The following is a 24981-nucleotide window of genomic DNA, read 5'->3' as shown; positions in this document are numbered from 1 at the left end:
TGTGATCTTGGGCAAGTTACTGGATGAGTCTCCAGTTTGTTTGTTTGTTTGTTTTAAATAAACTTTAAATTTTAGAATACTTTTAGATTCACAGAAAAATTGTGACTATAGTATAGGGCGTTCCCATACAGCACATGCCCAGTTTCCCTTGCTGTTAACATCTTATATTCAAATGGCTTGTCACAACTAATAAATATCACTATATTATTATTAGCTACTGTCTATTTTTAATTCCGTTTTCCACTACCATCCTTTTTCCCTTCCAGGATCCCATCTGGGATACCATGATATATTTTTTCATCTTGTCTCTTTAGGTTCTTCTGGACTGTGATAGTTTCTCAGACTTTCCCTGGTTTTGGTGACAGTTTAAAGGAATGCTGGTCAGGTATTTTGCAGAATGTCTCTCAACTGGGATTTATCTGATGTTTTGCTCGTGGTTAGACCGGGGCTAGGGCTTTTGGTGAGGGAGATCGCAGAGGTGAAAGTGCCACTCCCAGCACATCACATCAAGGGTATGCTGTACCAGCATGACGTAACACTGGCGATGCTGACCTTGATCGCCTGGCTCGGGCAGTGTTCCTCAGGTCTCTCCACTGTAAAGCTGTCTCTTCTCCCCCACTTGTCTGTTTATTCAATCCTTTATCTGCGTCAGTACGGACTCACGGGCGCTTACTTTGTACTTAGGGTTGTGTGCGTGCTCAGTTGCTCAGTCACGTCCGACTCTTCGTGATCCCATGGACTGTGGCCTGCCGGGCTCCTCTGTCCGTGGAACTTTCCAGGCAAGAACACTGGAGTGGGTTGCCATTTCCTACTCCAGGGGATCTTCCTGAGGGATTGAACCCGTATCTCTCGTACCTCCTGTATTGGCAGGCAGATTCTTTACCACTGTGCCACCTGGAAGCCCATACTTAGGGTTAGATGCTATGTTATTTGTTTTAGTACTCAAATTGTTCCAGCTCTGACTCTTTCTGGTCAGCTCTTGTATCCCTATGACATACCCCATCATCATGGGGCTTTGTGAGTATGTCCTTAGTTTGGGGCACTGTAAGATGCTCCATGTTACCATGTCTTTCCTGTCCTGCCCTAGAATCAGTCTCATATCCAAGGAGCCCTGGTTCCTTTCACTGGAAAATGGTGTTTAGAAGCCAAGATCTGGGTGCCACGTACACTAGTTGCTGCAGGAGTGTCACTGCTTCTGGGCCTTCAAGGTCTCCAGGATTTTAAAACCATGAAATATGGTTACTGCATCCACTCGTCGGTGTGTGATGAGGCATACGGCTGGCCTGATAAAGAATTCCAATGATAGTCCAGACCCCTCCTTCCGCCAGCATGCAAACTGAAGTTCAGACCGGGTCAGTGGAACTTACATACAGAGTCACAGGGCCTGGGCAAAGGTGCCCAGTGGCTGGGCTGGTGGTCCAGTGGCTAAGACTCCACACTCCCAACGCAGGGGGCCCTGGTTTGATCCCTGGTCAGGGAACTAGATCCCATATGCCACAACCAAGAGTTGAATGCCACAGCTAAAGATTCCTTGTGCTGCAACTAAGGCCCGGTGCAGCCAAATAAATAAATACAATAGATAAATACTTAAAAAAAGAGAATCTCCTCTGAACCTACAATAATGTCCACTCTTTCATTCTGGATGTTGGTTACTGATCTCTTTTTCTCTCTCTTTTTTTTTCCCTTGTTTGTGTTTACCAAGGACTTATCTACTTAATGGTCTTTTCAATGACCAGTTCTTATTAATTTTCCTGGTTTTTCTAATAAATGTAATTTAAGGTTATCTGGATTAGACTCTGCCTGCATCCCACAGGTTTCGCTACTTTGTATCCTTGCTCATTTATGAACAGTAAGCCTGGTGACAAATACCCATCAAAATCCATTCTGATTAAGCTGGTGACAGCTGGGCTTTTCCCGACCTGCTCTGCTGTGGTCCAATCCCATTACTTTTTGTCCTTGGCTGCTTGGAGACACGAACGCAGAAAGGAAATTGTTGACAAATTTGCTTTAGAAAAATGACTCAGAGCGCAGATGGACTCCCTGCCCACTCCTCCTCCAAGGCAGGTATATTTTAAGAGCGAGGTTGCTTAATCCTGCCTCTAGATTAGCCGGCGAGGGGCCTGCTTCCTGGGAGGGAAACCCGGGCCATCTTCCTCGTGTTGTCTGCATGTTTAAGTTCTCTGAAGAGCATTAAAGAGGCTGTGGTCCATGTTGCATTAATGGTCAGTTGGGCAGGACGTTCTGGAGAGCAGCTCAGCGCTGACACGGTGAAATATTACTCTCCCTGATAGCTCCTGCAGAACCATAAATCAGATGCTTAGCAATCAGGCCTGTGTGTCAGGCAGGCAGCCACGGCCTGCCCAGACTCCAGCTACTTCTGAGTCCCTCCAGCATGAGCCTTCCCAGAGCTCCAGCAGCATCTAGAAATGTCCTCCCTCTGGCCCACCTGCCTGCCTGGCCAGGCCTGAGTTGGGCCGGGGATACCTTTTGCCAAAACCTTTCCGATGATCTCGTTTCTTATGAAGGACTCTTTTCTTCCACCCACTCTGTGGACCTGTTCTCCTTCTCCAAGTCTCCATTCATCTCAAAATTGTATCTTCTTTGAAAGATAAATATCCTAGCCTAGAAGTCAGCTTGGCCCGGGATCAGACCTCCACTCTGTTCTTACTAGCTCTGTGGCCCTCGAAAAGTGACCTCTCTGGGTTTCATTCTTCATCCATAAAATAGTCTTAAAAAAGAAACAACTCCTTTGCATGGCACTTAAGATTTCAGTGAGAAAATGCATGTGTGATGCTGGGCACAGTGTTAGAGCTCAATACAAGTCAGCCCTGAGTACGTTAACCTCTCTGTGCCTCAGTCTTCCCGTCTCTAAAATGGGGATACATAACAGAATCTACCTCTGTGGCTGCTGTAAAGGTTAAATGAAGGCATACAGGTGAGCCCTTTAGGGGTCACCTGAAAGGTGAGCCCTCAGGACATGTCAGCTGTCACTGTGATTGCATTTATTATTCCCACCAGTGCCTCCTACTCAGCTCCAGCCTCTGTCCATGTCCTGCTTTATAGAAATGCATTTAGATTCTCTGTTTATTGCTTTGTTCCTGTTGCGGGGGTCGGGGGGAGGGAGGGTGCTCTAGTACTGTAGTGTGGTTTAGGCTGCTGTTATCTGTGTGACCTTTATGTATACAATGTGAAGATGCCGTGCTAATTTACAGAGGAGTTTCTCATCTTCACTTTCTTCACGTGCACCAGGAATTTGTTTTCTTGCTGTCAGTCTTTCTCCAGGCTTCCTGGCACATCTATCCTCCCTGCTCCCCCTTTCCCTCAGAACCTGCTGTCTACAGCCCTGTGCAAGTCGAGATTTCCCACTGGGAATCTCTGCTCTTAGCCAGATGGCAATCTCTCCTGGGAGAGACCGCACAGCACAGCTGATGCGTGGAAGGGCTCCAGAGCCAGCTGCCTGGGTCTGAAGACGGCCTCTGCCAACTGTGTGACTTTGGATTGTTCGCTTAACCCTTCTGTACCTCAGTCTCTTCATTTGTAAAATAGATGTTATGGACTGAATGTTTGTGTCCTCCCCGAATTCATGTGTGGAAGTGTGAACCCTCAGTGTGGCTCTGTTTGGAGAGGGGGCATCTAAGGAAGTCATTAATGTTAGGTTGTAAGGGTGGGACTCTGATCTGATAGGATTAGTGTGTTCATTTGGGCTTCCCTGGTGGCTCAAGGGTAAAGAATCCACCTGCCAAGGCAGGAGACACAGGTTCGATCCCTGGGTCAAGAAGATCCCCTGGAGAATGAAATGGCAACCCATGCCAGTATTCTTGCCTGGGAAATTCCATGGACAGAGAAGCCTGGTGTGTGGGGTTGCAAAGAGTCAGGCATGACTTAGCAACTGAGCACATGTGCTCATAATAGTCAAGAAGAGACTCAAAACTGGCTAGCACACACACACACACACTCTTTTTTTTTTCTCTCTCTCTCCTGTACACACATCGAGGAAAGGTCACATGGAGACAGCGAGAAGGTGATCTCTACAAGCCAGGAAAAGAACTTTCACTGGAGACCACATTTGCCAGCCTCTTAATCTGGGACTTCTGGCCTCTAGAACTGTTAGTTGCTCAGTCGTGTCTGACTCTGTGTGACCCCAGGACTGTAGCCTGCCAGGCTCCTCCGTCCATGGGATTCTCCAGGCAAGAACACTGGAGTGGGTTGCCATTCCCTTCTCCAGGGGATCTTCCTGACCCAGGGAGTGAACTTGGGTCTCCTGCATTGCAGGCAAATTCTTTACCATCTGAGCCACCAGGGAAGTCCCTAATTTATTTCTGTTGTGTAAGCCATATAGTCTGTGGTGTTTTGTTATGGCAACTAGGGCAGACTGAGACAGTGGGGATAATAATAACCAGGATTAAACAAGTTAATACCTATAAACTACTTAGAACAGTGCCTGGTACCTGGTAAGTGCTCAGAAACTGCATCCTAACTGAAAATGTAGGTCATGTCTTACAAATTTAGGGCTCCAGAGCTGCACTGTCTCATAGAACTTCCTACGATGAGTTGTTATTTAAGTCACTAAGTCGCGCCTAACTCTTTGCAACCCCGTGGACTATAGCCCGATAGGCCCCTCTGTTCATAGGATTTTCCAGGCAAGACTACTAGAGTGGGTTGCCATTTCCTACTCCAGGGGCTCTTCCCTTCCCCGGGATCAAACCTTCATCTCCTGCTTGGCAGGCAGATTCTTAACCACTGAGCCACCATGGAAGCCTAACAATGAGTACAATGAGGTAAATGTTCTGTCCTGTCCGATATGACCATCAGCTACACGTGGCTTATTACATTAAAATTACTTAAATACAATGAAAAATCCAGGGCCTCAGTCACACTAGCCACATTTCAAGTGCTCAGCAACCTCAGGTAGCCAGTGGCTACTGTGCTGGACAGCGCAGAACAGAACACTGACTGCTCAGAAAATTCTACTGGACAGCCCTGCTCTAGAATACTGGCTTTCAAGTGTTTTGACTGTGACCTTCCATAAGAGACACGTTTTCTATCACAGAGAGATTTAAATTACTGAAACAGAACTGATGTCACTGAAACAATTTCTCAAACAGTATTCACTACGACGACTTGTGGTGCACCCTTATCACACCTCTTTCAGTCAACTCTCCTGTTTAAATGTTTAAAAAATTGGCTTCTAATTACCAGAGAAATGCAAATCTCAACTGTAAGGAGGTATCACTTTACACCAGTCAGAATGGCCATCGTTACGGCTACGGCTAAGTCACTTCAGTCGTGTCCGACTCTGTGCGACCCCACAGACGGCAGCCCACCAGGCTCCCCCGTCCCTGGGATTCTCCAGGCAAGAACACTGGAGTGGATTGCCATTTCCTTCTCCAATGCATGAAAGTGAAAAGTGAAAGTGAAGTCGCTCAGTCGTGTCCGACTCTTAGCGACCCCATGGACTGCAGCCCACCAGGCTCTTCTGCCCATGGGATTTTCCAGGCAAGAGTACTGGAGTAGGCTGCCATTAAAAAGTCCACAAATAACAAATGCAGGAGAGGGTTTGGAGAAAACCTCCTACACTGGTGGTGAGAACACAAATTGGTGTAGCCACTATGAAGAACCAGATGCAGGTCCTTTAAAAAACGAACAATTGAGTTACCATATGATCCAGCAATTCCACTCCTAGGCAGGTGTTGGGAAAAAACTCCTAATTCAAAAAGACACATACACCCCATGTTCATTGCAGCACTATTTACAATAGCCAAGACACGGAAGCAACCCAGTGTTCATCAACAGAGGAATGGATAAAGAAGATGAGGTACATACACACAATGGAATATTACTCAGCCACGAAAAAGAATTTACTAACGTCATCTGCAGTAACACGAGTGGACCTAGAGATTATCATATAGTGAAGTCAGAGAAAGACAACATATGATATCACTTACATGTGGAATCTAAACTATGACACAAATGAACTTATTTACAAAACAGAAACAGACAAAGAAACAAACTTATGGTCACCAAAGCGGAAAGGGAGTTTGGGATGACCAGATATACAACACTATATATAAAATAAACAATAAGGATTTATATTTAGCACAGGGAACTATATTCAATATCCTGTAACAAAGCACTTAGAAAAGAATATGAAATAATATATGTATATAACTGGATCACTTTGCTGTACACCAGAAACTAACACAACATTGCAAATCAACTATACTTCAATAAAACAAACAAACAATAAATAAAACCTTAGTTTCATTCTAAGCAATATCACCAATGATATCACTGGCATAATGTGCTAGTCATACCCACCCTCCCCCAAAAAATTAGTAAGAAAAAAAAGTAAGTTTAACAACAAAAAATATTTTTTTTCAAGTAAGTTACATGAAGCCTGGGTCGTGCTGAATGCTAGGTAATTCGTAAATACGGTAGAGTTGACTAGGTGATATGCAAATACAAGGGCTCCGCATAGCATTTCTCAACGGGGTGCCCCTGGCATTTTGGGTGGAATGGTTCCTCATTGCACAAGGCCGTCCTTAGTACTGGGTTATGTGGCCTCTCTGGCTCCGCCTGCTAGAAGTCAAAAATTCTTCCCTTTCGTGTGATAACCCACTCTTTCCTCCCATTTCGACACTCACTCTCCTCCACTTGACACCTGAGAGCAGGGAAGGTGGGAAAAGCGAGGGCCGGCTGTCTCTTGCCTGAATCTGCCCTGCCCCACTCACCTCGGGGCCACGCGGGTGATCGGCATCGCCACCCCTGCGGTGCACTGAGCCCTGAAATCAAAGCCCAGAGGGCTTGCCCCCCAGCGCCTGCAGTCACTGGGACGCAGGACTGGGTCCGGCCCCAGCGTGGCGGGAGCGCACGCGCAGTTCAGTGAGCCCCGGAGGCTCGACCGCTCCGGAGCTGTCTGCGTGTGAATTCAATCGAGCCTCCACCCTCGCCCCGCAGCCCCGCTGGCATTTCAGGTGAGGGTCCTCTGCCCTGGATTTTCCTTCAAAAGAAGCAGTTCTCACACAAAGGCAAACTGGCCAGGTAATTGTCAAGACTTTTTTTCCAGATTCCAGCAACTGGCTGTCAACGGAGGTCCAGGTCAGCCACCACTGTCTTTTCTTTGCCATATCTCTGTATTATAAGTATTGTTACCGAATTATGGTAAAATCAGGGATTGGGTAAGCTAGTTGTATTTTCTAGCTCATCACACAATGCATCTAACAATTATTAATCAGTTTGCCCCTGTACCAAGTTACCCCATTCTCGTGTCGTCCCAGTGGCACATGTGGCCACTGGTGGGGAGCCCCATCTGCTGGACATGTACACGGGAGCAGGCTCTGTGCTGACTGCTTCCATACATCTCCCATCATCACGATAACCCTGGAAGGTAGGGACTTTTCAGCTACCCCTTTAACAGATGAGAAAACTGAGATTCAGAGAGATGCAGTGACTCACTCAGGTCACACAGCCCAGGAGATGGTGGGGCCAGGAATCAAAGGCAGACTGAGCTGATGAGCAGGTGCTTGCCCTGAACTCAGGATGCGCATCCCAAATGTCCAGAGGGAAAGCTGAACTTGGCACCTACTTTGTCTCTGACCAGTTCTTCCTCCGTGGATTCCACCCTCCCCTCCCCCGCCCCAGGAGCCCTTTCACCCTTGAGGCCCAGAATCAGATTTAATGCAAAACACTTGCTTCCACCATTTCCCTCTTTGGTCTTCTCCACCCAGCAGCCAGGGGGCGCCTCTGAACCACGAGTCAGGTCATTTTGCTCCCCCGCTCAAAATCGTCCAGTGGCTTCTGGTCACTCTCAGAATGTTATCTGGAACTTTACCATGGGCCATATGATCTGTCTTCCCCTCCCCCAAATCTCTCCTGCTCTGGCCTCTCCTCCCTGCTCCTGGAACTTGCCAACTTTGCCCATGCCCCAGGGCCTTTGCACTGCTGTTTTCTCTGTCTGGCACACTCTTTGCTTAGATACCCACATGATTCTCTCTTTCACCTCCTTCAGGTCTCTGCTCCAATGTCAGAGAAGTCTTATCTGGTTATACCAAGTAAAATACCCCCTGGGTCCATCTCCTTTGACTTTGCTAGGCTCTCTTTGGAGCATTTCATCTGACATTTTATATGCAGTTATTTATGGTCTGTTTCCCCAACTGGAAGGTCAGTGCGTCCAAGGTGGGGGATCTTGCTGTGCTTTTTTTTTTTTTTTTTGGCCACTGAATTCACAGCACTTAAGAGTAGGGCCTGGCGAACGCTAAATTCTCCATAAATCACTGCTGCTTGTGGAAGCCGACCACCTAATTTACAGACAGCACTGCAGGCTCAGAAAAAGGGATCAGACTTTGATCCTTAAATGCCATCATCTAACCATCGGCCCAGGAGTCAGGCCTTGCACTGGGCTCCGTAGACAGCTCGCCTCTGCCCAGCCCGGAACAGCCTCCCTGCAGAGCTCCACGAGGCTGCTCTTCAGATTTTGACAGGGGCTCCCCGGCACCAGCAAGCAGTATGTTTTCACTTGTGTGAGTCTTAACTTCTCCATCGAGGAGCGTGGTTTCAATTCTGCCGAGGTGCCCTTGGGGCTTCTGGCATTGGGGACATTTTGGAAAAAAAAAAAAAAAAAAGTGTAGAGAATAAAAACAAACTGTCTTCCCTGAGTAGCTCCAGCTGGTAATTAAGATGGTTTTCTAAGAGGTGCGACTTTGACTTTGGGGCCAGTGAGGAATAGCAGAGGGAGCAAGGGTCTGAAGATATGGGCTTGAACTCACATACAACGGTCCCCTCAAAATACCTGGCTCTGAGTCTCAGTTTCAACCAAGGTGGACAAAGCCCCTACTGTGTATCTGCCTTTCTATTGCATAAAAGCTTCAAACGCTTATGTATTTGCCTCACAGTTTGGTATCATCGGGCTTCCCTGGTGGCTCAGATGGTAAAGAATCTGCCTGCAGTGTGGGAGACCAGGTTCGATCTCTGGGTTGGGAAGATCCCCTGGCAAAGGGAATGGCTACCCACTCCAGTGTTCTTGCCTGGAGAATCCCCATGGACAGAGGACCCTGGCGGGCTACAGTCCATGGGGGTCACAAAGAGTGGGACACGACTGAGCGACTAACACACACTTGGTGTCATCGCTGGAGTGTCCCAGACATCTCAGACCCCAGGTGCACTCGACAGAGGGATGGATTCTTCACCTCCCCTGTGTTGCCCATCACAGAGAGAACAGCACCATCACCCAGGTCAGGCTGAGCCCAGGAGTCTCTCTTGCCTCCTCACTCTCCCTCATCCCCCTTGTCCAACCTGTGAGCAAGGCCTCTTAGCTTTCCACCATCCCTAAGTGCACATCTTCTTCCCATCTCAATCCAACCCGTTTTTCTTCTTTTGCTTGGAGGTACCTCTATGTTAGTCCCCCAGTCTCTCCCCTCCCCCTCCTATTGCCTGTTCTCCATGCAGCAGCCAGAGTGGTCATTGTGACACATAAGCCAGGTCAGGTGGCTCTTCCTGTTTCATGCTCCCCCACCCCATGGCTGTCCACAGCACTCAGAATAAACCCTGATGTTTATGGCTTGTGTCTGGCTCACGCCTACCTCTCTAGACTCATCTCTCTCTGCTCTCACTCACTCACTGCAGTCACGTGGCCTTCTCGCAGAACCTAGAAGACATCACACTAGTTCTAACCTCAGGGCCTTTGCACCTGCTGACCCCATCTCCTTTCATCTCTACCTGGCTGACCCCTGCCATCATTCAGGCCTTGGCTCAAATGCCATGTCCTTGAGACACCTTCCCTGACTCCCTCGAGAACGAGAATGCTGTTACTCCAACCTGTTCCCTCACTATCACACCTGATTTGTTTTATTTTCTTCACATCTTTTTCACTCTCACAAGCATTCTTGTTTACATATTTGTTTGGCTGTTTATTGCCTGGTCTCCAGGGATTTAAGGTAAATCAGACAGACATGGTCTCTGCTCTCATATAAGTAATATTCTAAGCAGGATATAGGGAAAAACTAAATCTACCCTGGACTTTTCAACTACAAGGGCCAATAGTTTTCATTTTTTGCTAAAGCGACTTGGGTTTTGCTATGTGTGATCAGTGGAGTCTTTACTACATTAGGCTCCATAATACTTGCCAAATTCAATTGACATGTTTTTTGTTTTTTTTCAATTTAAAGATTTAAGCTCTTTCTCTCTCTTTTTTCCCCCTCCAAGATATGAGAGGCGTTAGTAAAGAGAGCTTGCATGTTGCTTTTGGTGAAAGAGATAGTTTTGGGCTTTGATGCTACTGGCATTTTCCACTACTCCAAAGCTCTCTTTCTTCCTCAGCAAGTTTCTATCTCAATCCTCTCTTAAAAAAGAGGCTGGACAGAGGGCATCAATCCCATTTCACAGACGTGAGGACTGAGGCCCAAATGGCTTGTCGAGACTGGACAGAACACAAGACCCATCATTTCACCAAGCATTTTCCCTCTGGAACTCTAGGACAGCAGAACAGAAAGGAAACCCTGTATCCTTTCCTGATGATAAATACTGGCAATGCTCCAGGCTGGCCAGGACAGATTTGAAATTTATAGCCTTGATGTTTCTATTTCGCAGTGGAGTCCCCAGGGATTTTTCAGATTCTAGGAAAAAATATTCCTACCAGGATAAATAGAATTGTTCTTTCATAAGCAGTTATATTTTAGGTTGCCTTTATTTTTCTATCTGTTAAGCCAATAATGAGAATATAATTTACAAATCTAGAAGATTCCTATGTTAATTCTCTTATCAGACAACCTTTCCTTACCTTGGAGAAAGCCGTTTGCTTTTTCATTAGGGGAAGGTAGTGCATTTTATTTCCTTTCTTGCTTTTGCTACCAGGAAGCTCACAGACAGACTCTGAATTGCTGTCATTAACCCAAGCCAGATTTTTATTTTTGTACAGTGCTTCAGCCTTATTCATTACGTGGCTTTCTGTTCCTTTGTGTTTGCTTTAGTAGATCTATCTTAAATATGTTTTCTATTTGAGATTTTTCCCCAATCTTTCGGACACAGGCAGTGTATAAACAAATGAATTAAATTTATTCCTGAAGCTGCTCTCCCCCTTCTCCCATCTCCCTTGCTCCTTGCTTAAGGGCACAGGAGCTGATACTTTAAATCAGCATGCTCCCCCTCCCCTTTCTCTTTGTAAAACATGTTTTCAGGGGAATGTAAATTGTTTTTAAAAGCTTCCATCCTGGCCCGCTGCTAATTATTCCTGACCCAGGAGGATCCATACTAATTTGCCTTAATAAACTTTATTAAATAGTAAATTTCAGGAGGAAGAAACTACACAGCTTTGATTGGATTAGTAAAACTGCCAGTGGACATCACCGCTAGAGCAGAGAGAAAAGCCCATTAACCGCAGAGGGAATCCGGTCGAGTGTGTTTCCAATAAGCTGTGGCTGGCCACAGTCCTATGCCTTCTTGGGGGTTGCAAGCAAAAGTTTCTAGCCTCCAAATGAAAAAGAAAAAAGGGAAAACGAAAAGGCAGTGTCTCCGCCCCCAAACTAGATGCAGGTGATTAAATAAAGCAACTATGGAATGAAACAAGTAATCAAACAATTCCAAACCTCCAGGTCATTGAAGAACAGATGTGTGTCTGCGAGGTTGAAGATCATTTCCTCCATCATGAGGCCGATGCGCACGGACGCCGTGGTGTCCTGTTAGGAAGAAGAGGAGAAGAGTGTGCAAGTGGAGTTGGTGCCATCTCAGCCTGCCCTCCTCCGGTCCCACCTGTGAACGGTGCTTGTGGTCTGTCTTCATCTCTGTGGCTCCCACACGGCCTAAAATGTGTGTCCAGGTGGGCTCAGGGTGATAATGTTGCACAGCTTCTGGGATTTCACGTCTACCTTTTCATCATTTCTATTTATCCTCATCAGTGTTTAAATCTGCCCCCCAAATGCCTCTGGAATGGCACGTGTGTTCAGTGTTGCAAGAACCACAAATGGCTGGAGGAAAAGAGAACCTCTTGGAAAACAAGACATTTCAGGGAGAGCAGTATAAACCATGTATAAACTACTGGCAGACTTGGGATCTTGGTTCTCTATACTGATCAGTCTATGACGCTGCCTTCCTGCTCCAGATGTTTAAAAAAACCCACTGTTATCTAACAAGAGAGGATTAACTATAAAAACACAAACAAAACCCAATGTAGTACATCCATACCAGGGAAAACTAGGCAGCCATTAAAAAAGGGAGTCATGCTAGAACTCCTGACATGAAAGAATCATCCAGAAACACAGTATTAAGGAACAAGAGCAAATTGTATCACAGTACACTGTGTAAAGGGCATCCCAGGTGGTAAAGAAGCCGCCTGCCAATGCAGGAGACATAAGAGACGCTGGTTGGGTCCCTAGGTTGGGAAGATTCCCTGGAGGCAGGCATGGCAAACCACCCCAGTATTCTTGCCTGGAGAATCCCATGGACAGAGGAGCCTGGCGGTCTACGGTCCTTAGGGTCACAAACAGTCAGACACGACTGAAGCAACTTAGCACTCATGCAATTACTGTGTAAAACACAGTGAACAATAAAAGGGTCCATTCTCTCACCCTCTCGTTCCTACACACATAATGTGTAGACTGCATTACTCTTCATCCACATTTGGGGTCCCTTCCTGAAAAGCTTCTCCCTGTAGGGAGAGGATACACACCAGGCGCTGGCAAACTACAGCCCGCAGGTCAGATCTGGCCTGCTGTCTGTTCTGAATGGCTCACAAGTTGAGCGATTTTTACATTTTTGGAGTGTGTTGTATATGGTTGCTTTTGGGCTTTGAAGGCTGAGGTGAGTAGTTGTGACAGATCCTTCCCGATCCTAAAGTGCTGACTATCTGGCCCCCTGAAGACAAAGGCTGCTGACCCCTGATTTAGAGGTTCCCTGTGGAACTCAACGGTGACCACGTGACTTGCTTTGGCCAACGAAATGTCAGCAGAAGATATGTTTCACTTCTGGTTGGAAGGGCCTTCTCCGGTGGCTGGGACGGTAAAGAATCTGCCTGCAGTGCAGGAGACCCAAGTTCGATCCCTGGGTCAGGAAGATCCCCTAGAGAAGGGAATGGATAACCACTCCAGTATTCTTGCCTGGAGAATTCCATGGACAGAGGAGCCTTGTGGGATCCCAGTCCATGGGATTTCAAAGAGTCAGACACAACTGAGCGACTAACTCTCCCCCCTCCTTTTTTTTTTCCACTTCTGGTTGGAAGCTTTAAGAGCTAGTATATGGTTTGCCATGCTCTCTTCCCACTTCACAAGGCTAAATGTTCCAGCTACAAGTGACTCGTCAGCTTGGGTTCCAGAATAAAGCTGATGAGTGTCAGAGCTACAACAGACCACAACGGGCATGTACCATAAATAAGAAGCAGGTGAGATTCGGGGCATGTCTGTTGCTGCAGCATAACCTCACCGATTCCAACTGATACACGTGGAAAATATAGAGCATACACGTGGGAAATATAGTCATAATGGTTCTCAGCCCTGGCCGCACACTTTGTTGGCGTGAGGAGCATTTAAAAATCAATAAAGTCACAATGGCTGCGGGTGGGATCCAGGCACGAGAAAAGTTTAAGCTCCCCACCTGATTTCAATGTGCAGTCAAGGTTAAGGACCACTGATCTATAAGGAGAGACAACACTTAGTAACAGTCCTCGTTAATATCTGTTAGGTGCTTTCTCTGTGCCACTCTCTAAGTATTTATTGACTCATTTAATCCCCACAATGCCCTCTGAGGTGAGCACTTAATATCTTCCCATTTCAGAGGTGAGAACACTGAGGCTCACAGAGCACCCTGCTCAAGGTGCCACAGCTAGCGAGTGCCGGGATCTGAAGCCAGTAATCTGGTTCAGGGCAGCTCGGCTTCAGAGGAGGCCTCGGAGCGGCCAGGATTGGGAGAGGAGGAAAGGTGGCCTTGACCTCCATACACCTCTTTTCCCAGTTGAATTTTTCACCAGGAGGCTGTATTACCTCTATTATAAAAACAAATAATGAATGACATAAACCCGTCTTGACCCCTAAAAAAATAGAAAATCGCAGCTGGTGATCTCAGCTTCACACACACAACTGTGAAGAATCAAGCCCAGGAACACAGCCATTAGGTGAAACACCTCATTAGGGCTTCCATAGCCAAAGCTTAGCACGCCAGGCCCTGGCTGGAAGTCGCAGGGTAGAGTGGTCCATGAAAAACGAAGAGGAAATGGGGAAAACAAACTCCATGGAGCCAAGTAAGGAATCACTGTGTGACCTGGGGAAAGGTTTGGGGGGTGTTTCCACATACTGCTCGAAACCAAACCATTTCACCTCCGCAGGAGTGCACACATTCTTTCCTACTGAGGCTGTTTGTACGCCTAACCACCTATGCCCAGCCCTCCATGTGCTAAGTGGGAAGCAAGAAGCAGCAGCCATCTAGATTCATCCACTGAAAGGATTTATTCAGAAAAATGTCAACTCTCAGGCCAGCACACAAAACAGGAAAAGCAATTACTGTAGACAAAAATGGCTTACCTGTGACAAGTGTTTGCATGGTTATAAGAAGCCGAATCCTCTACATCAATAAAGCTGAAATGATGACTTACTGATATTGGGGGGCTGTGGAAACAAAGTCTACATGTGTGTGAGAGGCAAGGGTGGGTGAGAAGAGAGAGCTAAAGCCTTACATTGTAGTTTGGGAAGCCAGAGATCCTGCCGAAAACAGAAAAAAATCATGCAGTGGGTAAAGAAGCAGGTTACTTCGAAATTTGAAGGTAAATACCCAAAGAATCAAGAAGAGTTGAGAGTTGTTGCCTCTGGGTGAAAAAACAGGGTGGGGTTGGGGGGAAATCACTGGGGACTGCTCGCTGCGTTTCATAATCCCTTCCTTTGGAGAAGACATGAGTTTTAAACTCTACGCATATATTTCTTGGATTCAAAGAAAACTAATAACAAAAGGAGGGGCTTTCCTGGTAGTCCAGTGGTTAAGAATCCAGCTGGCAAAGCAGAGGACACGGGTCTGATCCCTGGTCCAGGAAGACTCCCTATGCTATGGGGCAGCTAAGCCTGTGCGTGACAGCCACTGAGCCCGCGGGCACCAGAGCCCAAGCTCGACAACGAGAGACGCCACCGCAGTGAGAAGCCCGAGCGCCGCAACTGGAGAGAGCCCGTGCAGCAGTGAAGGCCCAGTGCCGCCAGAAAGGGAAACCTCGGCAAGCAACGTTACCCTCCAGTGTACACTGCGCGCTTAGTCACTCAGTCGTGTCCGACTCTTTGTGACCCCATGGACTCCAGCCCGCCAGGTTCCTCTGTCCATGGGGGTTTTCCAGGCAAGAGTTCTGGAGTATGGGCAGTTGCCATTTCCTTCTCCAGGGGATCTTCCCAACCCAGGGATCGAACCCAGGTCTCCCTTATTGCAGGCGGGTTCTTTACCGTCCGAGCCCCCAGGGAAGACCAGAGTAAATACTACCCTAGAGAAAAATCCATATATGTGAACAAGGGATGTGTAAAAAGATGCTCATTACAGAGTTGTTTGTAAACTGCAAATGACTGAAAACTATTTAGCTGTCCACTAAAGAGATTAGAGAAATAAAATGTAGAATATTCGTGCAATGGGAAACTAAATTCAATGGAAACAAATGAACCAGATCTCCAGTTGTTAACATGGACACATCAAAAAAATATTGACTGAAAGTACATATCAGAGAGTTATATACTGCATGTTATTACCATTTATTGGAGACATATAAAATGTTACTACATATTTTCCATGGGCCCTTATATATCTGTAAATATCTGCAAAGCTATATATCCATAATCAGAACAGTAATTACCTTTGGAAAGCAGAGTGGAGGGGAGAGAGGAATTAGAAGTGATGATCAAAGTGAACTTTAGCCTTATCTAGAATATTCTCAATTTCTTTTTTTTAAAGAGAAGAGATTCAAACATTTCTGGGATTATTAAAAACTGAAACAAAAACTTCAAGACACCCAAAGGTTTCTGAGGAGAACTTTTAGAATACCTAACTACTCCCTAAGCATTCTCTTATTTCAGTTTTTTTCTAAAATCTGCTTGCATGCTGTCTATTAGATGATTTTAAACTGTGTAGTGGGAACCTCTTTTCAAGATACTTGATAAAAACTAGTTCTGCTGAGGTGGAAAAGTCTAGAACAGCCCAAGAAAAGCGCAACTGTCCCTGTAGTTAAGTGACACACAGTGTTACTCCGGGCCAGACCACTGTATCCAAGTAGAAAATGTTTTTTTCAGGGTTGTAAAGACTGAGAAATGAAGAAACAAAAATTGGTGGAGGCTGAGCATGAATTAATGTGAGGACAGGGTGACAGGGGTTTCATCTCATGCTGCCCTCTGAATGCATCCCTGACATGCTCTATAAACACACCATCCTGGTTTGTTAGCTTAATTCACCCCGTGTAGCTTGGAGAGGGAGGAAGCCCACCTGAACTAGCACTCCTCCCAAAGAAAGCCTAAAATATGGAGTCTTTGCACCATGTTTTTCCAACTAATAAAAGGACTAAATGAAACAGCACACGTGTAACCCCCAGCCCAGGGTCTGGGATATCAGGCACTCTGCAAGCGCTGGTTATTGTCAAAACATCCCAGTGTGCTTCCTCGTGTTTCTGTAAACCCAGCAGGAATATCCCGAATCAGATGGTACCCTACGAAAGATGTGCTTTATGAAAATACCATCTCACATGAAAACCATTTTCTTAATCATTACATACTCTTTGGATTAAAAAAAAAAAATCGGTGGTTAATTTCTTAAGTAACAGCAAGAAACAGATTGTGCTTAAGAAACAATCAATTTAAACCAGAATGGAGAACTGAGAAAAGGGAGTTTTTCCAAAACAGGCTTCGATTTGTAACTTGTCTGTGGAAAGGACTGCGCTGGGGGCCGTTGGGGTCGGGCGGATGGAATGTCGTCTTTGACTCAAGAATCTGTGGGTGGTTCTCTCCCCACGAAGGTACAAATCAGACTGCAGATTTTTTCAATGTGCTCTCATGTTCTACAGATTTGTCAGGGTTCGGCTTTGATGACGGCGAGGTGGGCTTCGCACGCTTTCATTTAGGAGGCTGATGAGGACGCTCCAAGCACAACAACCCCCCTCGAGGCAGACGCTGTGGGTCTGGATGCAGCTGTAACCTAATTATCACGCATTCTTGGTGAGGTTCTCTTAATTAGAGGAAGATGGTGGGGGTATTCACCATATGGGCCCCTCAAAGATCTGCCTTGTGGATCAGTAAGTTATCTTGTGACGTATGGCTGTATTTCCTGGATGCGGGCAGAGAGGGTAAGAGCCTTAAAACAGAAAGTCTTTTCCTAAAGCGAAATTAATCGAATATCAAACAAACTTGAAGGAGGAAAATGGCATGTGGATTCCTGGAGGTTTCAAAATCTGAATGCAAAAAAATTCTTCGGGGTTAATTTAGATGTTAATTTAGATGACGGCAATTGTTTTCTGTCAAGTGCCTTCATCACTCCCAAATATCTAAGCTCTCCGATTTAAGCCGTATTCTAAGAGGTCTTCTGCCCAATCCCTGTGGATTAGGAGGAAACCATTTTCATTTCTGAAGGAGTCCAAGTTTTGAACCAAAAAGTCGTATGTAATGAATCACAGCTCTGTTCGTCCAAAAGAGAATTTCCTTTATTGAATTTTCCAAGTTTTCTATTTTAAGCACATAACGCTTTTGTAGTAGATGGTTTAATTCATCATTTAATTCCGTTTATAATTTAAAGAGGTGAGAGCCACACTATTCAGCATCACAACGCTTTGAAGAAAAGAAAGGCACACCCCCAAATTCATCTTGAAATTAACTTATAAGAGTGTGGTTGTTTTTTTTTTTTTTTTACAGCTGGCTGGATAATAATAATAGCCAGTCATTACTGAGTGTTTTGTAGTAGGTTAAGAGTGTGGGTTCTGAGCCAGACTGCTTATTATGTTCAAGGCTAGTTCCACCTCTTACCACTAGATGACTTTGTACAAGTTACTTAACCTCTGTGTGCCTCAGTTTTTCATCTGTAAAATGGGGTTAATCAACTCATAAAATTGTTATTAATACAAAGATTAAACGAGTTTTTCAAAGAGTAGGTTGTCATCCGGGAGAAGGCAATGGTACCCCACTCCAGTACTCTTGTCTGGAAAATCCCATGGACGGAGGAGCCTGGTAGGCTGCAGTCTATGAGGTTGCTGAGTTGGACACGACTGAGCGACTTCACTTTGACTTTTCACTTTCATGCATTGGACAAGGAAATGGCAACCCACTCCAGTATTCTTGCCTGGAGAATCCTAGGGACGGGGGAGCCTGGTGGGCTGCAGCAGCAGCAGGTCGTCATCCTTTTAGTGAATGTTTACTTTAAAAATGACCAGCTTAAAAAAGACAAAAAAAGAATGAAAGAAATAGAATCTGCTGCTGCTAAGTCGCTTCAGTCGTGTCCGACTCTGTGCGACCCCATAGACGGCAGTCCATCAGGCTCCCCCGTCCCTGGGATTCTCCAGGCAAGAACACTGGAGTGGGTTGTCATTTCCTTCTCCAATGCATGAAAGTGAAAAAATAAAGTGAAGTCACTCAGTCGTGTCCGACTCCTAGCGACCCCATGGACTGCAGCCCACCAGGCCCCTCTGTCCATGGGATTTTCCAGGCAAGAGTACTGGAGTGGGTAGCCATTGCCTTCTCCGATAAGAGAATCTAGGGGTTACTAAACTACAGCTGTCAATTTTTATAAAGTTTTACTGGAACACAGCCACGCCCACTTCTTTGCTCATCGTTTGTGGCTGCTTTCGGGCTATAATGGCAGCGTTGATCGCTCCTGCAGAGCCTAGCCTAAAGCCTAAAATATTTATTATGCCACCAGGGAAAAATTTACCAATCTCTAGAATAGATGACACTCCAGTGTTCTTGCCTGGTGAATCCCAGGGACGGGGGAGCCTGGTGGGCTGCCGTCTGTGGGGTTGCACAGAGTCGGACACGACTGAAGCGACTTAGCAGCAGCAGTAGAATAGATGACGAAACATCAAAGTACATCATCATATGCAAATTCATACGAAAATATTGGGGGATCAGATCCCACTGTTTCTAAAATCTACTTCTGGATATTCTGGTTACACGAATACATTTTCCATTTTGTCTTAAACTAATGTGTGCTGTTTCTGTTGCATGCAGTTGAAAGATTCTTGACTCTGCTCACAGCTTCCCTGTGTCTGCACCCAAACAGGTATATTTCAGTCAGAGTGGCAATGACCACAGGCAAGTTCAAGTGCTTCTGCACATCTTAGGAATAACTGAGCCTTTCCAGGCAGCACTTCAGAAGACTGATGGCACCTCTTACTCCCTCAACCCTAAAGTGTTGTGAAGGCAAGTGCACGGAAGGGCCTGTTTTATTTTCTGGTCTTAGGGCCACAGTCTCTTTTTTATACAAGCATTGCCTAATGGAGCAAGTGCTTTCCTCCAATGAGCACCACAGATCGCCTCCACCATTCACCAGGTATGCGTGAAAGTGGCCACAGGCAAGAAGCTTCCTGAAGCAAAGCGACCGAGAACGTTAACTGCGGAGTCAGCAGGACCTGGCTTCAAATCCCAGGACTGCCATTCCCCAGGGACATGACCTTGGATCAGATGTTCACCCTCCCTGGGTCTCAGTTTCCTCACATGAATATAAGCAAGTGACTCCTTTCTAGGGCTCCCGTAGGATAATGAGTGCGATATGATTTCCTCCTGGTGCTTGGGTATATTATTAGCACAGGCAAATTAGCAAAAAGGCATCAGAGTCCACAACCTTCCATCAGAACGCTTTCCCCACTTAGAAATTCCCGTGCAGTAGTTTGACCTGGTATTTGCTAAACCACGGCCATTCTTGTAACACCTTTACAAGTTTCACACACTGCAGAGCAGCTGTGTTAACTTAGGATTTTCCTTTAATTGAGCTACCCTTCCTGCACATTTTTTTTTTAAACAAACACAGTTCAGAAAGAAACTTGTCCTCACAACTGCAGATGGCAAACCTGTTCCACTCACCATCGCAGAAAGTTAAACACAAAGATGAGCATGTATGTTAGTTTCTTGTGGATGCTGGAACAGATCACCACAAATTCAGTGGCTTGAAACAACAAAAGTTTGTCCTCTTACAGAGTTCTAGACATTAGAAATCTAAAATCAAGGTGTTTCAGACTTCCCTGGTGGCCCAGTGGATAGGAATCTGCCTGCCAAAGCAGTGGACAGGGGTTCGATCCCTGGTCCGGGAAGATTTCACGTACCATGGAGCAACTAAGCCTGTGTGCCACAACTGCTGAGCCCCTGTGCTGCTGCTACTGAAGCTTAGAGCCTGTGCTCTGCAACAATGACACCCATGCGTCACAACCAAAGAGTAGCCCCCGCTCTCTGCGATTAGAGAAAAGCCCGTGCAGCACCGAAGATCCAGTGCGGCCAGAAATAAATAACATAAATAAAAAAATTAAGTCAAGGTGTTCCTTCGGGAGCTTTCAAAGGCGAATCAGTTTCCTTGTCTTTTTCAGCTTCCAGAGGCCAGTGCATTCCTTGGCATCGGCTCCTTCGCCGCAGCCAGTTCCTGCCATCGACTCTCACCTCCTGCCTCCCTCTTCTGAGGACTCTGTGATTACATTAATCACACCTGTTAAGTCTCTTTGGCCATACAAGGTAACATTCACAGATTCTGGAGACTGGGACCTGAACACCTTTTGGGGGCCCATTTGTCTGCCTACCACACAGCATGCAATGAAAAAAAAAAGACAAAATGCTGCTCTTTTGGGTGTGTGATCTCATATACCATGTTTTAAGGCAGTTGTTTAGTCACTAAGTCATGTCTGACTCTTCGTGACCCCATGGACTGCAGCCCACAAGGCTCCTTTGTCTATGGGACTTTTCAGGCAAGAATACTGGAGTGGGTTGCTATTTCCTCCTCCAGAGGATCTTCCTGACCCTGGGATCGAACCCGTGTCTCCTATGGCTCCTGCATTGCAGGCGGATTCTTCACTGCTGAGCCACCAGAGAAGCCTGTTTTAAGGCAGAGGTTCTCAGCAAAGGTGGCATCTCCCCCTAGAGAGCAGTTTGCAAGTTTGGGCAACACTCCTCCTTGTCATAAGTGGGGGGAAGTGGCATTTGGGGAGGGTTGATATTGTGATTTATAGTACGAAATATATATTTGGGTTTTGTCCCTGTTTCTGGCACAGAACTCCTAAAGCCCTTGGAATTTTTAATAGCCGAGATATGGAAGCAGCCTAAGTGCCCATCAGCAGTTGAGTGGATAAAGACGATATGGTGTGTATATACAACGGAATGTTACCCGGCCGTGAAAAAGAAGGAAATCTTGCCATTCTGACAACATGGATGGAGCTGGAGGATATTTTGCTCAGTGAAATAAGCTGGACTGAGAAAGACAAATACTGTTTGTTTTCACTTGTATGTGGAATCAAAACACCAAAACAAACCAACATAAAATGAAAACAGACTCATAGATACAGAGAACAAACAAGTGGTTGCCTGAGGAGAGAGGGGTGGGCAGAACAGCTGAAGAGGATTGAGAGGTACACGCTACCAGCTGTAAAACACGTAAGTCACGGGGATGTGATGGACAGCACAGAGAACACAGTCAACCATACTATAAAACCTTTTTATGCTATGAAATCTATAAAAATACAGACTTGTTATGTTTCATACCTGAAACTAATATAATACTGGGAGAAGGAAATGGCAACCCACTCCAGTATTCTTGCCTGGAGAATCCCACCGACAGAGGAGCCTGGCGGGCTACAGTCCATGGGGTCACAAAGAGTCAGACATGACTGAGCAACTTTCCCTGGGGTGATGAACGTATCCACGTGTTGGGAAGGTGGCACACCCCAGTTGCATGTGGGTGCTCCTGTGCTGGGGACCCTTCTGGACCCTCCTTATGTACGCCACATGGCTGTTCATCCGTATCCTTCATGATATCCTTTGTCATAAACTAGTCCCTGTATGTAAGTGTTTCTTTCAGTGCTGTGAGCTCCAGCACATTAGTTGAACCCAAGGAGGGGGTCATGGAACCTCTAATTTATAGCCAGTTGGTCAGAAGCACAGGTAACAATGTAGATGTGCAACTGGCATGAAGTGGGGGCGGTCTTGTGGGACTGAGCCCTTAGCGAGTGGGATTAACCCGGACGCTGTCTTCAGGAAGACAGAGTCAGAACTGAATTAACTGCTTGGTGATGTTGGGAAATACACATTAGAGGGTGCCAGGGACACAGGACAGTCATTTGTAATGAAAAATTGTCACACATCCCACGTAACTTTCCCATTTCATTGCTGGACACTCTTGTTATAAAAAAACCTGTTTCTAATTATCTGAGCCTAGCCTGTAACTCATGTTTTTACTTTATTCCCAAGGGGCCTTTAGATCATCACTGAGAGAGGGAGACGGTGAGGGAGGCTGAAAGCAAGCACATTTGTATACTGGGCTATATACGGCTAGCTAGCTTCCACTCACCTCCAAAGCTGTTGTCCACACAGCAGCAAGATCGGTCTTTTTAAAACAAAAACCAGAACTGTCCCTCCTCTTTTAAAACCCATCAGCATCCTCTGGCCCTCTGAATAATGCCAGCATCCTTCACTTTTCCACTCTAACCCACTGGTCTGCTCTGTGAGCTTGCCAACTCGATACTGCCTCAGGGCCTTTGCACTGGCTGTTCTCACTGCCTGGAATTTCCTTTCCCCAGATGCTTTCCTGGCCGGCCCCTTTGTAACATTCAGTTCCCACTTTCAATACCAGAAAGACCTTCTCTGATCATCCCGCCTGAAGTAACCTGGGTGCTGACCCTCCACTCATGTGGCATCTCATTACGCTGTTTCAGTTTTTAACAGCATTTACCATTATCTGGAAAGATCTTATGATTTCTGATGCTTCTCTCTCAACCAGAACACAAGCTCTCTGAGAGCTACTGCTATGTAACTCGAACCTGGACCGGGTACAAGGCAGATGCTCGGTTAAGTATTTTTAAAAATAAATATTTAAGTGTGTGTAAGTCTTTTGTATATTAGCACACTTCCTCCTCAAAATATCTTGTCCCTAGTTTACAGATTAAATGAGATTCAAAGCGAGGAGGAGATTCAAAGCGACAGAGCTGGGATTCAAACCCAGGACTGAAGCAGAGCAGATCCCTCTGGTCCTTGTGCCTTCTGCCCACCTCCCCCCACTATCAGGCCTCTGCCTTCCTTTGGTCGGCGGAAAACTTTAAAGAATAAGTTGAGTCCAAGAAGTGGGAAGTGTGCAAACAGGAACACAGTCAAAGGAGCCTGAATAATAATAATAATGTAGTCGTTAAGCATAGTCAAGGACCTTTAGTTCTTTCTCAAGGGCTGTAGATAGTATGCTGAGCCAAATCCTGTGAGTTGTCTTATAGATACTAAAATAGCAGGTGGAGAAGTTAGCTACATGATGACCAGACTGTACCCAGGACATGAGCTACCGCGATTCTGAAAACTGGCCACAAAGAAATGGAAACAAATGGACCCTGGAATTGAGGATTAACTGGACCTAAAACAATCAAGATGACACTGGTCAGACCACCGATGACCCATCTGAAGATGACTGTCAGAGATGACTGTGCTGTTTCTGCATGTAGCCCCCCCGCCCCCAAGACTTCTATAAAAGCTCTTGCCCATTGGTTGCCAGTGGTGGTGGTGGGGAGTTGGCCTTTGGACAGACGTCCGCCACCCTCCCTCTAAGCTGCCGGTATCTGAAATAAAGCTAACTTTCCTTTCCATCAACGTGGCCTGTTTTTGGATTGGCAAGCAGCCGGACCCCACACACTTTCGGTAACAGGATTACCGAAGAAACCAAAATCTTATCCATTTTACTCACGGAGTATGTCTTCACAGGAACTATTAACAAGTGCTTTATTAAGAAAAAGAAGCTACAGTCATATTACCACCAGAATTTTTTTTTTTTTTTTTTGGTAAATGTCTGATTTAAAACTGTTGAGGTCTACTTTTAATGAACAAGTGAAGTGAAGTCGCTCAGTCGTGTCCAACTCTTTGCGACCCCATGGACCCTGGCTACCTGGTAGCCTACCAGCCGCCTCAGTCCATGGAATTTTCCAGGCAAGCATACTGGAGTGGGTTGCCATTTCCTTCTCCATTAATGAACAAGGGACCCATTTAATTAAATTACACTTCCAAAGTTAAGAGAAATGACAGGTGGTTGCCATGCAAAAATCAGCCTGATCCTTTTCTCAGTCTCAGGCTAGCTTTCCTTTTTAATAACTGCTGGGCTTCAGAGTAGATAAAAGGAGAGACCACGTGCTGGGGAAGGATCTCCCTTCATTGCCCCTGAGCATTTGTGCCTCTCATTTCCCAGACGTGATGTGGAAAAAAAAAGTTACCCAGTAAATCCCTCACTTCTTAGCTGTCCCCCGCTCCCCACTCCCCAAGCCAGGAATGGCTCTTCAGGAACCAGATGCTTTGGCTGAGATTGGAAGTCACATCTCTTGAGCTGGCCTTGAAGGACTCTGAATCCTCTCTTGGCTCCCCAGCCTTCAGCCCCAACCCCTGATTTATGAGCAGCCCATAACTTTTTAGGATGTCATTGTATGTGTCAAAGAGAGATGAGCCGGGGGAAGGCCCATCCTGGTAACCAATTCAGGGCCTCTCTAGATCCGTGAATGTTACCAAATGCAATGCTTCCAAAAGTAATTTTCAGAAAAAAACCAACCAAACAGTGAAAAACACAACTCCCGTATGCACGTTATCTTGTTCTCACGGGGATCAAAGGACGGCAGCTTCCAGGGGCAGTCTCTTTCACCCTCATCACGGGGGTCTCAGGTGAAACGCCAGTCAGTCCTTCAACATGAAGAGGGGGGAGCCCACGGTCTTTCCTCCAAGATGCTCCTATGCCGACATCCTACAGGTTAAACCACTTCCGGTCTAAGTGGACCCAGCCCCAGGTGTAAGCCTTCCTGGACTTCCCACTCCAAAGGCATCTCTGAGTGCTCCCAGCGGGAAGCAGGTC

General features: G+C 46.1%; 1 protein-coding gene across 5 annotated transcripts in view; it reads right to left on the bottom strand.

The window, feature by feature from the left end:
• Window positions 1-24981, bottom strand: part of EYA2 (EYA transcriptional coactivator and phosphatase 2) — a 263020-nt gene that overhangs the window by 30266 nt on the left and 207773 nt on the right. For all 5 annotated transcript variants that reach the window (XM_070801824.1, XM_070801823.1, XM_070801822.1 and 2 more), the window contains one exon: window positions 11580-11669. In XM_070801824.1, coding sequence (XP_070657925.1) covers window positions 11580-11669 — 90 coding nt within the window. The remainder of the gene's footprint in view (window positions 1-11579; window positions 11670-24981) is intronic.

This window comes from Bos indicus, chromosome 13 (assembly GCF_029378745.1).
Source record: "Bos indicus isolate NIAB-ARS_2022 breed Sahiwal x Tharparkar chromosome 13, NIAB-ARS_B.indTharparkar_mat_pri_1.0, whole genome shotgun sequence".
NCBI lineage: Eukaryota > Metazoa > Chordata > Mammalia > Artiodactyla > Bovidae > Bos > Bos indicus.
This window is presented reverse-complemented; position numbering and strand designations above follow the sequence as displayed.